Raw genomic sequence first — 15,428 nt, forward strand, 5'->3', positions numbered from 1 at the left:
CTTTCACATATATTTTTCAATAGAAATTTGTCCCTAATTAATTAATTATTAATAATTGTTCTGCGCAGTGTTTGAATTGTTGTCGAAGAATATCGGAGACGCCATTGGTTTTTCATTAATTACTATCCCTTACACAATTAATTTATGAAACTTTAAGCACTTATTATAAAACCAATGTCCTTGCGAATCTTCTTATATAACTTTTGATCACATTTTGTTTCTAGTTTCGTCGAGTATTAAATATTTTCACGGAAGATCATTTATGAACTTTTATAATACCATCGTAAAACCAGATCCTTCACGATCTTTCACATATATTTTTCAATAGAAATTTGTCCCTAATTAATTAATTATTAATAATTGTTCTGCGCAGTGTTTGAATTGTTGTCGAAGAATATCGGAGACGCCATTGGTTTTTCATTAATTACTATCCCTTACACAATTAATTTATGAAACTTTAAGCACTTATTATAAAACCAATGTCCTTGCGAATCTTCTTATATAACTTTTGATCACATTTTGTTTCTAGTTTCGTCGAGTATTAAATATTTTCACGGAAGATCGTGATGGTCGCCGTTACGAAATCATAGACGCCATCAAATAAAAATTAATAACTAACAATTTAGAGTTAAATTCTTTACGAATATTATATAAGAATGCAGCCTGACGTTCTAGCTTTGCAATGAAATTATAAAAGTTCACAAATTGTTTACGGAAATTGAGTAATTAATAATTTTTCACTGCCGGAGCCATTCTATCCTTTTCTATCCCCTCTCTGTCCTTAACTGTCACGTGACGAGTTCTTAGACGACCTCCTCGTCTATTCTATATTCCTATCACTTTCTTGATTTTTGAGCCCAAATCATAAATGTCGCTGATCGCAGGCGGTAAAATTTTTATTTGAACTGGATACCTTTTCTAGTTAGGTGCTTCGAATTTATCTTGTAAGTAAATAATGTAAGGGGTCCCTTTCATGAACAAACTGGAATATTTTATTTCGAAATAATGATTTTTTATTTAAAATTTATATATTCGCATGAATATCATATATCATATAAATGTTATTATTATAATTTGTCTTATCTATTAATAAAATAATATAAATTATCATTATTCCCTATAAATCAAACATTACGAATCTAAATACTTTAGGCTGTACACATAAGCTGTGTAGTTTTATTTTCTCTGTAACTGAAAGCACGTGTAATTTGTTTCTGTTCAATTAACCTTACTTTGAAGGTATCTAACCTCTGGAAATCATTTTTAATATTTATTTATGTGATTGCTTCAAAGTAATAATGATAAAAAATCAACTGAAACGTAAACAACCCGAAAATCCTAAAATAGAAAATGTATCAGAAAACGAAGTTTTACCAGCAAAAAGAATGTCAAATGAACCATTACCAAAAAAGGTTTGAAAATATTATTTATATTTTAATAAATTCGAATACAAACATAATCAAGTTATATTATAATTATTATATTACAATTGGTAATGAATTTTATATAACATTTTCCTTTATAATTTAGGTAAAATGGATAAATAGGCAACGAGTACTAGTATTTGCTACTAGAGGAATCAGTTATAGACATCGTCATCTTATGGATGATTTAAAAGCTCTTATGCCTCATCATCGCTCTGAATCTAAAATGGAACGTACTAAAAACCTAGAAGTTGTTAATGAAATCTGTGAAATGAAAAACTGTAATAAAACAGTACTATTTGAAGGCAGAAGAAAAAAAGATCTATATTTATGGTTTTCTAATAATCCTGTAGGACCATGTGCAAAATTTCTTGTTGAGAATAGTATGTATTACAATTTATAAATTCAGATTGACAAATTCTATAAATTTATTGCAAGTATTCATAATAATATAAATACTTAAAATACGAAATGACTTTTATGTTATAGTTTATACTATGGGAGAATTAAAAATGACTGGTAATTGTTTAAAAGGTTCTCGACCACTATTATCATTTGATGAGAATTTTAACATGGAACCACATTATTGTCTTTTAAAAGAATTGTTTGTTCAGATTTTTGGTGTTCCTAATCATCATCCTAAAAGTCAACCATTTTTTGATCATGTATATACATTTACTATACTGGATAATCGAATATGGTTTCGAAATTTTCAAATTTTGACAGAAGATGGTGGTTTAACTGAGATAGGGCCAAGATTTGTATTAAATCCAATAAAAATATTTGCTAGTAGTTTTAGTGGGAAAGTACTTTGGGATAATCCAACTTATATTTCCCCTGCGAAGGTACAAATTAATCAAATTTTTAATCTATATCATATATTATATAATGAAAAATAAAATTAAAAGTAATAAATTTAATAATTAAAATTTTGTAAATTATAGTTCCGACACTCTTTGAAAAAAAATAGTGCTAATAAATACATAAATAAAATGGAGCAGAAAATGGCACAAGAAGTTAATAAACCAGAAGAATCATATTCATTGAATCCTATAAATGAGATATTTAAAGGTGATCCATTAGAAAAAGCATTAGAATTACAGCAAGAAGAAACAAAAGAATTACAAACTAGTGATAATAAAAAGAAAAAGGCAAACAAAAGTGCTAAAGAGCAATTAGAAAAGAAAATAAGAAAGACTAATTCCAAAAAGGAAATAAAAAATTAATTATGTAATAATATACGCAAATGTATGCAAAAATTAGTAAAATAAAATTTTTATAAACTATTTCATAAACAATACATTTTTATTCTCCACACAATGCAGTGTACATATATTATAAAATCAATGTTCAAAAAAGCAGTAATTTACATCGTATACATTCAAAAATATTTAAGTCACGTGATAAATGTGATACATAAAGATACTTATTTAATTTTTATATAATTTTTATATTGTGCATATGTCTTTTTACAAAATTGTAAATTATTTTTATAAAATTATGTAATATTAAATATGACTATTTTGTGTACACCATATAAGAAAGATATTGCACTTAACAAAAATGTTATTAAATACATGAAGAAGAAATAACAAACATTTAATTTTTTATGATAAAGATAATATTATACATTATCGCATGTAAGTATAATACATTATAATGTATTATACAGGTTTGTAATAAAAGTAAATTTATTATTCTAATATATATTATTTGATGACACCATACAAAGTTACTTATAGTTCATTGCAGCATTATAAATTATGCTATCACATATTTGTACTTGATTTAGTTACATTAAAGCACAATTCACAGGATACCTCATACATTCTTTATATCTTGATGCAGAAACTTGAGTGTTATCATGTATAAATCATGATATTGAATTCCAAGCTTGAATTTAAACTGACCTAAATCTTAAATTAAGAATTATTTAAGCAATAATAATTTATAATTCAAATGTAATTTCAAAATTAAAAAATACTAAGATGATTATTATAATTACATTATACTATACATTTTCTTTTACTTAATATTAAGAAAAAACGTAGAAATACTAAGTATTGTAAAATCGACATTAAAAATCTGAATTAGAAAAAACGCAAAGGATTGAGGAATGGCGTGAAGTACAGAATATTTAACAAGTTTGAGTGAATTTATGAATCCATGTGATTCAAACTCTAAAATTAATGAAATTGATGAAAATCAAGATGATTTAACGATGATGTTAACATCACGTAACATTCAGAAATTTCTCAATTTCTTTAGGTAATATCATTTGTAGATCTCTGATATCGATTTTTACATCTTAAGTTTTTTCCTTATTTCCTGCATGGAAAGTTATTTTTTTTATGTTACATTTATATATACTGGTAAAAATCCAAAAAGAAAGGATGTTTACTCCTTCCAGTAAGGATGAAATCTCAAAGTACATCTTTTGTTAACATATTCCTACAAAAATATATATATCTAAGGATTTAAAAAAAAATGTATGATCTTGTCTTTTTTACATACATTAAGTACTGTAAAAATATTAAATAAATTTTTAATAATAAATTTTATATGATCATGATTAATAAAGTACAAAGGAGTTTTAATACTTTCTTATGCCGATGTTTTGAATAAAAAAATTGAAGAAGTGTATCAAAAGTCTATCAATTTAATGTTTTAAGAATATAACATTTACTTTTATAATTTAAAATACTTTTTGTTTTTTGGGGAAAAATCTTTCAAAAACTGTAATTAATAATAACATTTTTATACATTTATAAAATTATACTAAACTGATTAAAAACTCATTAGAAATCCTATGTTACAACTCAAAGATATTTTGTACAAATATATGGCAGTAGTTTCCAAAGATTTTTAAAAAAAAGAATTTTTAAAAGCATCTTTTGACTGACAAACTTAAGGTTGTATGTAAATATAACTTGTAATGTTAGTACAAGGTATTCATACTTATGTATATATATGATGATGACAATTTTATGGACGACTTAAAATTATATCATAAAAATTATGAAAAAGTTAGAGCCTTCAAATTTATAAATATTATATACTATTGTAATAAAATGTATAAAAGCGTGTAGAAAAATGTGCAACTATTGAATGGAAAATATATGCTTTAATATTATACTTATGTGTTCATTGGTACTAATTCATGTGCTTGTTGACCATTTGCAGTAGTATTAGATCCAATTTGTGCTAATGCTGATTGATTCCATTTCCCATTCTCGCCATTTAAATTTTTATCTTCACAGATACAAAGAAACAAAGTGTCTATCACAGTCTGTAATAAAATATGAAGTAACAAATATATAATATATGTAATGTAGTTGCATACAAAAATCAAAATTGAAAACAAAATAATGTACCTCATATAGAGAAATGATACAATGAGCAATGAAGAATGCAAAAACACAGACAACAAAGATTGGTACTGCATAAAAATGTAATCTAGGATCTTGTTTCATAAATAATAGTCCAATACTTCCAGTTGCAGCTGTGACAAAACATTTACCCAGAAATAGAATAAAATCTCCTATTCCATTAATCATTGCTATTTGTAAAGCATTGCTAACAAGAGCTGTAAATGCCTAAAAATATGAAAAATATAATCTATTATGATTTTCACGATTTTTTAGCATATAAAATTAAATTTTAAATTATATACACAACATATACATAACATACAATATATAACAATAACATACAATTCTTGCTGCATTGCAAAAATGTGTTCCTTCAATGGCAACTACAGTATATGCATTGTGATTCATATATCGAATAAATTTTTCTAAACAATAAAAGCAGCATATACAACATTTTAAACCACACTGTGCACATGGAGACGTTTCTTTGTTCCTCTCAAATCTGTAAAATATTTACGTTATAAATTATATTAGCAAAAATGTACTATTGTATGTTCATATATTAATAAAACATACTTAGCGTAAAGATACGTCAAAATTAAACGGGGTAACTTAAAAAGTGTTATTAAAAATGAACCACAAGCAACAGAACCTAAATGATAACTAATTAAATTTCCCATAGCAGAGCATACTGGAGATGCACTAGCATCTTTACCTCTGAAATAATAAATATTGATCAAACATTGTGTAACACACATACACATACACACACATATATATGTCTCTCCCTATTTATATATACAGAAAATTGTTCTTATAGTATTACCTAAAATACCAATGTGCTACAGCTCCTGATACCACCATATCTTGACAAGAAACAATGAATTCAGATGTCCATATTAATCCTATGATATACACCCACCACATATACTTTACCCAAGTTGGATCTACATATTCCACAAGTGTGAAAGCTAAAACACTTCAAAAGTAGTAACAAGTGCTAAATTAAGAAAGAATATATTGAATATGTTAACACAAACTTACTTTTAAATGAATCAAGAGAAAAATCAAATCTCTTTTCTTCAATAAATGCACTCTTTTCTCCAATTAAACTCAAATTTAAGGGATCAAATATATGATTCTTATACATCTGAACAGATTTTGTCTCAGGATAATCTGTAATTTGTATTTTCATATATATATTATTTTTATTTTGAAATTACATAAAGAATTAAAATACTTACTAGCTGTTGCAAGACAGAGTATTACAGTCACCCAAAATGCAAAGAATAATATTAAAGCAGTAAATGTTAGTAAAGGTTGAAAAAATAAACCTGGTAATTCTGCTAAACACATAGCACTTTCTTTGAATAATGTTGTCATAAATCCAATCCGTTTGCGTAATATGCTTAAAAGTAGTAATAAAATAATCTGAAACGCATGAAAATTTTTCAAATAAAAGTTTTAACAAATTATAAAGATAATAATTAATTGTAGTCATTTACAGTTATTATTGTTGCAATAATAGAGAAAGCTAGAAATGCTCTTTCATTTCTAACAGATTCCTCTAAAAGTTGATTTGGATCAGTTTTATCTAAAGTTCTTTTAATTTCTATATATGTCCACCATAATAATACACTTCCAGCTGTAAATTTAGATATGTGAATTATGTTCTATTGAAGTATAGTTTAAATTATTTTTTTATCATCTTTTATATTTAAATCTCACCTATAGTTGTTACACTAACAAGAATCATCACAATCCATGTTACAATACTTGCTAATAAATGAAATATGGCAATCATAAAAAGAGATAAAACTGAAATAAAACATAAATAGAATTTTAGGAGGTTTTCATGATAGAAATTTAAACAATATTGATATTATATTATTATATCAATATCAAAATATCATACCAAATGCTAAAAATGATAAAGATAAAATCTCTCTCCATGTTTTATATAAATCTCCTAAAATTTGTTCAATAATATCCCATGAATTAATGAGTCCATATAAGTTGGCAATTATAGTTTCTCCTACATCTTTAATAGCTTTGGGAATACAACGATTCAAAACTGGTATGCTGTTGTATACTGGTAGTTCAGGACAAGAACCTGTTTTATTTTTTCTATTTCCATTACCACAAGCACTTAAATCATTTCCTGGTTTATCATGACAAAGTTGAGATCCAGTTTCCTCATAAAATTTACATATATCATTCATTGATGTCATAGTTCGATCTGGACATTTCTTGACACAAATTTTCAAAGATTGTGTAACATTGTTTATGTCCAAAAAAAACAAATATCTGGAGTAATCAAATTGGAAAAAATTTATAATACACATTTTTAAAAACATATTACTTATAAAAGGTAATGATTTTGATTTTAATACTAACGGTTTATTACTAGTATCTTGTCCAGACAACTCCATACTACCAAACTTTGGATTATTTTTCATACCACAAGTATTTCCAAAACTATCATATCCATTTATAAGTCGTAAAGGATTACCATAAACAAGAGCAAAAGCTGCTATTAAGATCTGTAATGTAATTAAGAAAACTGTATATTTTATTAAATAGTAACAAACTTTACAATAAGTTGTTTAATATCAGTATTTTTTATTGTATAACACAGTATAAGATAAAATTTAATTACATACCATAAGAAACCAAAATACTATAAAACAACAAAGCCAGAAAATATCTGTACAACCTCGCACGCGTGTCGGATCAGGTCTTTGCTCGTCATCATCATCTCCTGAACAACAAGACATTTTTTAAAACTTTAATTATTATTATAAAATAAGGCACTTAAATACTACGTTAAAAACACTTGAGTTGTCTTCGATTTCAGAACTACTCCCTCCATTAAATCATCTTGAAGTTATCTTCAATGATGAATATATTGTACATAGTATAACATTTTTATTCCAATATATTTTTTACATATTTTTATGTTATTTACAATAATTTGGAGAAAGTATAAAATTATCAAATTAAATTAATCAATATAAATTAACATTCTGAAATACAATGACAAATAGGAAAATACGGGAGACTTGATTGCAATATACGACGTTGCATTATGTACAAAGTAGATTCATCTCCAAGGTAACAGCAACTACGTCACATGGATTACTACAATGAAGGTTGTAGCAAGAGATTATTTCTTCAGTCATGTATGTGACATGACTAGTTCGGTATGAAATATTTGATCGTTCAACAATAAAAAAAGTTCCTCTGTTTAATTGTTAAGAGTAACATTGAGCTTTCTAGTGCATTGTCTGTTTCAATAAATATTTTGGTTATTAATATAATATTTGATGTTAAATTGTATTGTTCAGAATTAGAAATATAACCTATATCATTAGGTAAGTACCGCTCTTAATATAAAATTTTGAAACTAGACTTTATTTATGTATTATGTTCAGTTAATTGAATTAAATCGTAATTATGTTATTGATGGTTTATTTATTTAATTTTTAGAATAATATCAAATGTATTTTTTTGTTTGATTACTATATGTACTTTAATACTTTTGTTCTTTTCTTTTTTTTGATTTTATACTTTAAAAAGTCAGTGCTCGTTTAACAGATGCAGACCATTGATTTTTTATTTCACAGATAATGAAATATAATTTTAGTGATGGAAGAAGATGGTGGTAAAAGAATGAGAGGCAGAACCCGTGGTAGAGCTCGTGGTAGAACACGAGGACGAGCTAGAGGCAGATCTAAAAAACAAGTAAAGGTAAATCTTAATATTTTTGAAATTTTTAATTTTTGATTATTTTATTTCTTTAATAATTATATCTTATTTGGATCGGGGAACCATAATATTAAACGTTTCTCTAAAATAGGTCATTGAAAGTGATGAAGAAGATACTCCTCAACAAGTTGAAGAAGCTCCAGCAGAAGGAACTGGTACAGAATTAGAAGAACATGAAGCTCCACCAATACAACAGCTTCCATTGGAGCAGCAATTTGACTTGGAAGCTGATATATCACAATTAGAAGCTCCAACTTTTACAACTATTAATAGAGGACCGCCTGAACCCATGTTACGTTTAAGATGGGATCATAGAGTGAATCTCATTGGAGAGAAAGTACTGAATCCTATGATACATTGCTGTGACAAATGTTTGAAACCAATCCTTATTTATGGACGTATGGTAAAGAAATTAATTAGTATAAATAACATCATTTTATTTTTTAACTTAATTTCACAAATATAAAATATTTTTGTTTGATAGATACCTTGCAAACATGTATTTTGTTTATCTTGTGCCAAAAGAGAAGACAAAGTTTGTCCTCGTTGTATGGAAAAAGTTACTAGAGTGGAACAAACTGGTTTAGGTACTGTATTTATGTGTACACATGGAGGTACTAGATATGGGAATGCAGGTTGTAGAAGAACATATCTCAGTCAAAGAGATTTGCAGGTAATTTCTTTTATTTCTTTTTATCTTTTGCTAATTTTCTCAATTATGTGAATATATTCATTTGTGCACAGGCTCATATTAATCATCGACATATATCAGCTCCACCACAACAAGTTCAAGGAATGCAAGTTGATCCTCCTCAATATGTGCATTCCAAGTCTGATATAGAATCTCAATTAACTAAAGTTTCATCAGTTGCTATGCAGAATACTCGCATAAAATCAGTACAATCCCATTTGGTCCAACCAATAATGGGAAACGATCCTAGAGTGAATTCAATGGTTAATCAAACTCCAGTCGAGCACAGACAGCAACATAGACCACAGGCATTAATATCTATGCAGAATTATACTCAAAATTCTGCACCTCCACCACCAAATAATGCTCCATTAAGAACAAATCTTATAACTGTGCCGATTCAAGATACAGCTATAACAACACATGATATGCATACACAACAAAGTCATCATTATTATCCTCCTCCACCTCCACAAGTTAATTACGGAGGATATAATGTGCCACCTCCTGTTTCTCAAACACAACAATACTATCCACAACCACAGCATCCTGCTCAAGTATCTTACGTGCCACCACCACCACCACAACAACAGCAATATGTGTCTTCAACACCAACTTCAATAAGGCCATCTCCAACAGGATATATACAAGATCCATCATATGGTCCACCACCTCCTCAACAACAAGCTCCTCCACCACAGACACAATGGTCACAGCACCAGCAACAATTTTATAGGTAAAGAAACTATATGTCCTTATTGTAAAGAACTGTATGATATAAATTGTGATAAAATTATTATGAAAGCGATGTATGACAATTAAAAATGGTTGTAAATACCATTTTTGAAAATGCACTGTCCCCATTAGGAAATATTCAAAATATTTTATACTTTTGAAAGACTATAATCGCACCATTTAATGGCGAAAATTATACAATATTATAGCAATAAAGTTGTTTTAATCCCATGGGTAAATTTATTTATTTCCTATTTTTAAACTTATAGTTTAAAACAGGATTTGTAATCAAGAATGAAATAAGTTTATGCTATGTAATATGAAAATGTTTTATACTTATTATTAATACATAAGTAATAAATCGAAAATAGTATAAATGAAATAATAAAATATTAATATATGAAATCAGTATTGGTATTATATATTGCATATCAAATACTAATTTTTACAATTTTATCCTACATGCGATATGGGAAAATACGAAATATGTACTTTTTTTTAGTAAAATTTAATATTGTACAGACTGTAACGATTTTAACATATGTACAAAACTCATGATGTATAACATTTGCATACGCATTATATATATAATATATATAATGTGTAATTATTACATTAGATTCTTATAATGTATTTAATGAAATTAACAAATATTCATTTATTCATACATACAATCTGGCCTTTCACTTTTTAACTCTAGTCATATTTATAATAATAAATATTAATTGACTAAAAATCTTATAATAAAAGTACTTAAAAATTTGTTTATATGTAATCTTTAAGTGGAAGGCCAAAATATGAACAACATACATTCTTAAAGGACAGTTCTGAATCATACATGAAAATAGTTTTTAATCTTACTCCATCACACAGGTATTAATGTATATATAATTACTGCTTCATTATATCTTGTTCCCTTCATGTTTTACATCATTCTTGGTATTTACAACCCATTGATATATCAAGTATTAACCACATTGCTATATATCTATATGAACTATTTTCCATTCACCTTTTCGTATATATATATTTTTAAATAATATTTGTGTAAACTACAATGATCAATATTTAACAATAGTTTAAAAATATGAATGGCAAAAAAAATTGCAATGTGTTTGTGGCACAGCAGTTGATTTTTGCATTGTCTTAAATAAAAAAAAAAAAATAAATGAACCAAATGTAAGTCAGAAATGCAGTGATTATGAAGTTACACTAGCTAAATGAATATATTTTAGATACCTGTACCTAAGATGTAGCTAAAACTATATTAATTATTTTTGAGCTATATTAGACAAGATTAATAAAATAAATTAATAAAATAAGCGATGAACATAACAAATAATATAAATTTATGTATATAAGCAATATACAAATATAAGTTAAAATATACTTTATAATTTAGATTAATTCTTTAACAAAACTATATTATGTACTTAGGTACAGATACAACTATAATTATAATTAAAAATAACCAGAAAAGAATTTCTTGAAGTTAATTTTTTATATAAAATAATTGTTAAAGATACTGCAAAAATAATTCATATAATACGAATTATTTTTTCTGTAAAAATATCGTCTTTTGTGATACAAGAAGTAAACATATTTTATTTCAAAACTTTTGTTAAAATATGATTTTAGAATAAGCTGAAAATGTTTGTGTTTTACAATTGTCATCTGATTTTAACATGTATATGTATTATACATTAACATTTTACACAATACAGAATGTTTAATTGCAATTCTGATTGTACAAAATATTTCCTAAAACATGTCAGTGAAGTAATAACTTCTTTCAAATTTAAATCTGTTTCTACTAAAATTATTTTACAACATTATACTGGAAGCCAGTCTATTTTTATTCATTGTTATTCATAATGTATTTTTATCTTCCAGCTATCACTGAATAGTATTAAAGACGGAACAATGCTGCGCTTATGCAGTATTTACAGGACCTTCAACACGTTTGTTAAAAAAATTTTAATTATTCATCATTTACCGACAGTACCCAGTTACATAAATAGAGTTTATAGTTCTTAGTAACAAAGAACACGATTTCCTTGGAAAATATCATCACAAACTAGAAAGATTGGTTTTCCTATATTTTGTCTTGTTTAAGAATCTTCTAAAGATTATATGAAGCATTAGCAATTGGTAATATGGCATTATAATGAGTACAAATAAATTAAATTACTGACGTTTTGATAATACCAAAGAACAAATTAACTCTATGTTTATATATTTAAAAAGACTTGAGAATGGAAAAATGAACTGATTAAAAGCTATGAACATTAAGGCACAGCTTGAGTATTTTATTTTGTTCTTTGGATTTATCAAGAAACATTAATAAATAAATGCTTGTTCGATGAAGTTGTATAATTAAAAATTATAAGAATTTAGAAATATTTTTTGCATCTTTTTTCTATTTACTTATATGTTATTGAAAACTATTACATTATTAAAAATTGCCATATTATCAATGTAGTTACATGTTATCAACATTTTCTTTAGAAATTTCTTAACAGATTTATACATGTATTTGAAATCAGTCTATTTGATGCGATCACGTATTAGTAGAAGTATGATTATGTATGTTAACATTAATTTGTGGAATGAGAGGAGATGCAAGCGGTTTGGGTGTAGTAGTATCAGGAATTGGGATTGAAACTGCAGGAGGTACTGGAGAATGTTTCTTAGCTCTTTCCTGTTGCCATGGTTTTGCATGATCCTTACTTAATCTTTCACTTAAGGCTTTCAATGCTATTTGCCTGAAAATTATTAGTTATAGTCTATATTGATAATATTGATATAGATAATATTGTTTGAAAACTAATTTTTAACTAAACATTTTTTAATTTTGTATTGTGTGTGTATGTTTTAAGAACAACTAGAAAAGAAAAGCAAACCTTCTTCTTTCACTGTCATGTGGATCAATACCAGGAAGATTTATAATAAGACCAGGTGGAGCATTAGACATGTCAAATCTTCGAACTACTTTTCTACATATTCCAATTCGTACAAAAAAGCCATGTATTGTATTACTTACAACTGCTATTGGTGGTTGTAAAACATTTGGAAAAAAACTAAAATCAAATTTATAGATATTACAAATTTAAAAATATTTTATTTAATTTTACTTTAACAAAGAATAATAAAATGGAATTTACCTTGCAAATGTAAAATTATCTGCCATATCACCACGTGTACCATTATTATGTTTTTGATAAAATCTGAGATATATCCATGATATTAATAAACCACTAAGAAACATAGTTGGATGAGTGCCTTCTAATAATCCAAAAAGCCATAATATCACTCCCATAACCCACACCATTAATGGTATATTTCTATTTGTAATCTTTCCAATTGGTGTTTTAACTAAAATATGATCTGGCATTATCTGTTTTACAGCTACTGTGACACCTATGAATAAAAATAAATCGCATCATTTGAGACATATATATAATGATAACAAATAACTGACAATAAAATTAATTTTATGCAAAGAATATACCTGCAATATATCCAGTAAGTCCATGAATGTGTATATCAAAAAATAAATCTGGATCATTGGTACACATATAAAGAAATAAATAAAATAAAGCTGACAGTACAGCGACGCCAAAATTAACGATAGCAAAGAAAGTCATCATTTCCATCGCGCCCCACAAAGGTTCGATTAATTTGCCACAAAGCCCTACTGTGACTATATCCACACATACTTCCCAGAAATGTATTTCAAGAAAACAGAAGGTAAATGCTGTCCAGATCCAAAAAACTGGAGGCAGTAGATAACCTGGTGTCACACTTAATACACGTACCGCTTCCGTGGAGAAAGAAAGGCAATAAGAAAACAAAACTACTATACATATGAATTTCACACTAGTGCTGGTGTTTCCTAAAAGGGCAGCAAATTGTTGCCTCAGATAGGGGATATTTCTACCCAGCCCTTTTATTGCTGCCATTTCTATCAAGCAGCCCTCTTAACCTCTTTGAATCAAAGAGCCACTTACACTATGACTTGACGTTTGCCGCATGTGGATCAGCACATTGACTTTATCTGACACACGTTTGCCAATGTAATATGAATTACGATTTTTACGTTTAATAAATATAAAAAAAGAAATATATATTTGTGAAATTATTGATTAATGTATATTGTATATAATTATACATTTTCTTATTTTTATGGTGTAACAAGATAAATAGTTGTAATATTATAATGTGTAAAAAATAATTAAATTCTCACCAATTATTATTTCATCACATGCTTAGTTACTGTCTTTTGTTTTTCATTGATTAGTCGTTAATGTTCGACATTTTTAAACACTTTTTGGAGAATTCGTTTAAATTATTTTTATATAAAAAAATTTGATTATTGCACAGTTTGGCAGTAAGTATATGTGAAATTTATTGTATTCTACATGATTATTCCTTAAACGTTTTCAAATATTAGAACAAATATTATATAAATAATCAAAGAAATTTCAATAGAAGAGGATATTCATTATCATGTAAATAATTCTAATTTATCTAAATTAAAAATTTCTGTGACATGTGTTTTGAAATATTTGAAAAAAAAAATAACGCTGATAAATGCCTGGAGTTTGTCCACGTTGTAATCGCGAGGTATACTTCGCAGAGGAAAAATTAGCTCTTGGAAAAGTTTGGCATACATTTTGTTTCTCTTGTCGTTAGTATTGAAAATTTTTTGTTAAAATATTAATTAAAGTCAATTTGACTTTCTTGGAGTATCTGTTTTACATTATTCAGTTATAAGCGAAAAAAAATCATTGTATTTTACCCTCTACTCTCTGTAGGTAACTGTCGGAAATTACTTAATAGTTGTAACGTAGTGACACATCTTGGTGAATTATTTTGCAAAAATTGTTATGGTCGCCTGTCTTTATCAACTGCAAATAATGAAATCAAAGCAATACTACATTCGCCTGCAATCCTAGCATGTTCGGCTAAGGAATCGTTAAGTTGCTACTATTGCGACGCAGAAAATTCAATCGGTAACGCGTCATTAAATAGAAATCAGTATTATCAATCCGGCAAGCTTAGACTTCGCGGTGGAGGCAGCGAAGCTGAGGAAACAAATATTTGTCTTGATGAGGAAAAAAAACATTTCTTAGAAAACGAGTGCGCAAATTTAGGTATTGTCAATTCGATGACAACACTTTGTGATCCCCCACCCAGTCCTACCGCAATAACAACGTGGTACAATCGGCAACATTCTAAGTTTTGCAGGTTTAAATTTATTTTCGATATATATTTCTGTTTTTATGGTTATATCGAGTTTCATGTGTACCAAAGCATTACAATATTTGACTAGAAATGTATTCTTAATAACACTCTTATTAAAATAGTACATTGTCTCCGGCGTCACAGAAGAATAACACTGTCGCGAAAGATTGTCGATTTGAAGTGCAGAAACAA

General features: G+C 27.1%; 4 protein-coding genes across 5 annotated transcripts; 2 read left to right on the forward strand and 2 right to left on the reverse strand.

The window, feature by feature from the left end:
* The first annotated feature begins 1,214 nt into the window (after positions 1-1,214).
* Positions 1,215-2,650, forward strand: LOC108547950 (ribosome biogenesis protein BRX1 homolog). The gene is made up of 4 exons (XM_017900676.1): positions 1,215-1,412; positions 1,531-1,807; positions 1,914-2,269; positions 2,369-2,650. The coding sequence occupies exons 1-4, from the start codon at positions 1,299-1,301 to the stop codon at positions 2,648-2,650; spliced, it is 1,029 nt and encodes a 342-aa protein (XP_017756165.1). The 5' UTR covers positions 1,215-1,298.
* Positions 2,651-4,511: 1,861 nt separating this feature from the next.
* On the reverse strand, positions 4,512-7,667 carry Ctl1 (choline transporter-like protein 1). The gene is made up of 12 exons (XM_017900665.1): positions 7,459-7,667; positions 7,193-7,338; positions 6,711-7,102; positions 6,524-6,613; positions 6,301-6,440; positions 6,040-6,226; positions 5,840-5,971; positions 5,622-5,766; positions 5,372-5,512; positions 5,138-5,297; positions 4,799-5,020; positions 4,512-4,713 (listed from the first exon to the last, which is right to left on the reverse strand). The coding sequence occupies exons 1-12, from the start codon at positions 7,570-7,572 to the stop codon at positions 4,561-4,563; spliced, it is 2,022 nt and encodes a 673-aa protein (XP_017756154.1). The 5' UTR covers positions 7,573-7,667; the 3' UTR covers positions 4,512-4,560.
* Positions 7,668-7,996: 329 nt separating this feature from the next.
* Hakai (E3 ubiquitin-protein ligase Hakai) lies at positions 7,997-10,110 on the forward strand. 2 transcript variants are annotated; one of them, XM_017900654.1, is made up of 5 exons: positions 7,997-8,169; positions 8,422-8,545; positions 8,655-8,966; positions 9,048-9,236; positions 9,308-10,110. In XM_017900654.1, the coding sequence occupies exons 2-5, from the start codon at positions 8,444-8,446 to the stop codon at positions 9,992-9,994; spliced, it is 1,290 nt and encodes a 429-aa protein (XP_017756143.1). In that variant the 5' UTR covers positions 7,997-8,169; positions 8,422-8,443; the 3' UTR covers positions 9,995-10,110. The 2 variants fall into 2 exon arrangements, with proteins under 2 accessions (XP_017756143.1, XP_017756145.1); XM_017900656.1 differs by having other exon boundaries at positions 8,442-8,545.
* Positions 10,111-12,549: 2,439 nt separating this feature from the next.
* Positions 12,550-13,992, reverse strand: LOC108547943 (transmembrane protein 115). The gene is made up of 4 exons (XM_017900667.1): positions 13,501-13,992; positions 13,154-13,409; positions 12,893-13,069; positions 12,550-12,754 (listed from the first exon to the last, which is right to left on the reverse strand). The coding sequence occupies exons 1-4, from the start codon at positions 13,949-13,951 to the stop codon at positions 12,550-12,552; spliced, it is 1,089 nt and encodes a 362-aa protein (XP_017756156.1). The 5' UTR covers positions 13,952-13,992.
* Between the last annotated feature and the right edge of the window lie 1,436 nt (positions 13,993-15,428).

The sequence above is a fragment of the Eufriesea mexicana genome, unplaced genomic scaffold (genome assembly GCF_001483705.2).
Source record: "Eufriesea mexicana isolate 0111107269 unplaced genomic scaffold, ASM148370v2 scaffold1312, whole genome shotgun sequence".
Lineage (NCBI taxonomy): Eukaryota > Metazoa > Arthropoda > Insecta > Hymenoptera > Apidae > Eufriesea > Eufriesea mexicana.

Coding starts and splice junctions, on each gene's coding strand:
- LOC108547950 (XM_017900676.1), top strand. CDS start 1,299: ATGATAAAAAATCAACTGAAACGTAAACAACCCGAAAATCCTAAAATA. Junction 1,808..1,913: donor AAAATTTCTTGTTGAGAATA/GTATGTATTACA, acceptor TTTATGTTATAG/TTTATACTATGGGAGAATTA. Junction 2,270..2,368: donor CTTATATTTCCCCTGCGAAG/GTACAAATTAAT, acceptor TGTAAATTATAG/TTCCGACACTCTTTGAAAAA.
- Ctl1 (XM_017900665.1), bottom strand. CDS start 7,572: ATGTCTTGTTGTTCAGGAGATGATGATGACGAGCAAAGACCTGATCCG. Junction 5,767..5,839: donor TTCTCTTGATTCATTTAAAA/GTAAGTTTGTGT, acceptor GAAGTGTTTTAG/CTTTCACACTTGTGGAATAT. Junction 5,513..5,621: donor GTAGCACATTGGTATTTTAG/GTAATACTATAA, acceptor TTATTATTTCAG/AGGTAAAGATGCTAGTGCAT.
- Hakai (XM_017900654.1), top strand. CDS start 8,444: ATGGAAGAAGATGGTGGTAAAAGAATGAGAGGCAGAACCCGTGGTAGA. Junction 8,546..8,654: donor GATCTAAAAAACAAGTAAAG/GTAAATCTTAAT, acceptor TCTCTAAAATAG/GTCATTGAAAGTGATGAAGA. Junction 8,967..9,047: donor TCCTTATTTATGGACGTATG/GTAAAGAAATTA, acceptor TTTGTTTGATAG/ATACCTTGCAAACATGTATT.
- LOC108547943 (XM_017900667.1), bottom strand. CDS start 13,951: ATGGCAGCAATAAAAGGGCTGGGTAGAAATATCCCCTATCTGAGGCAA. Junction 13,410..13,500: donor ACTTACTGGATATATTGCAG/GTATATTCTTTG, acceptor TTTTATTCATAG/GTGTCACAGTAGCTGTAAAA. Junction 12,755..12,892: donor CATGACAGTGAAAGAAGAAG/GTTTGCTTTTCT, acceptor AATAATTTTCAG/GCAAATAGCATTGAAAGCCT.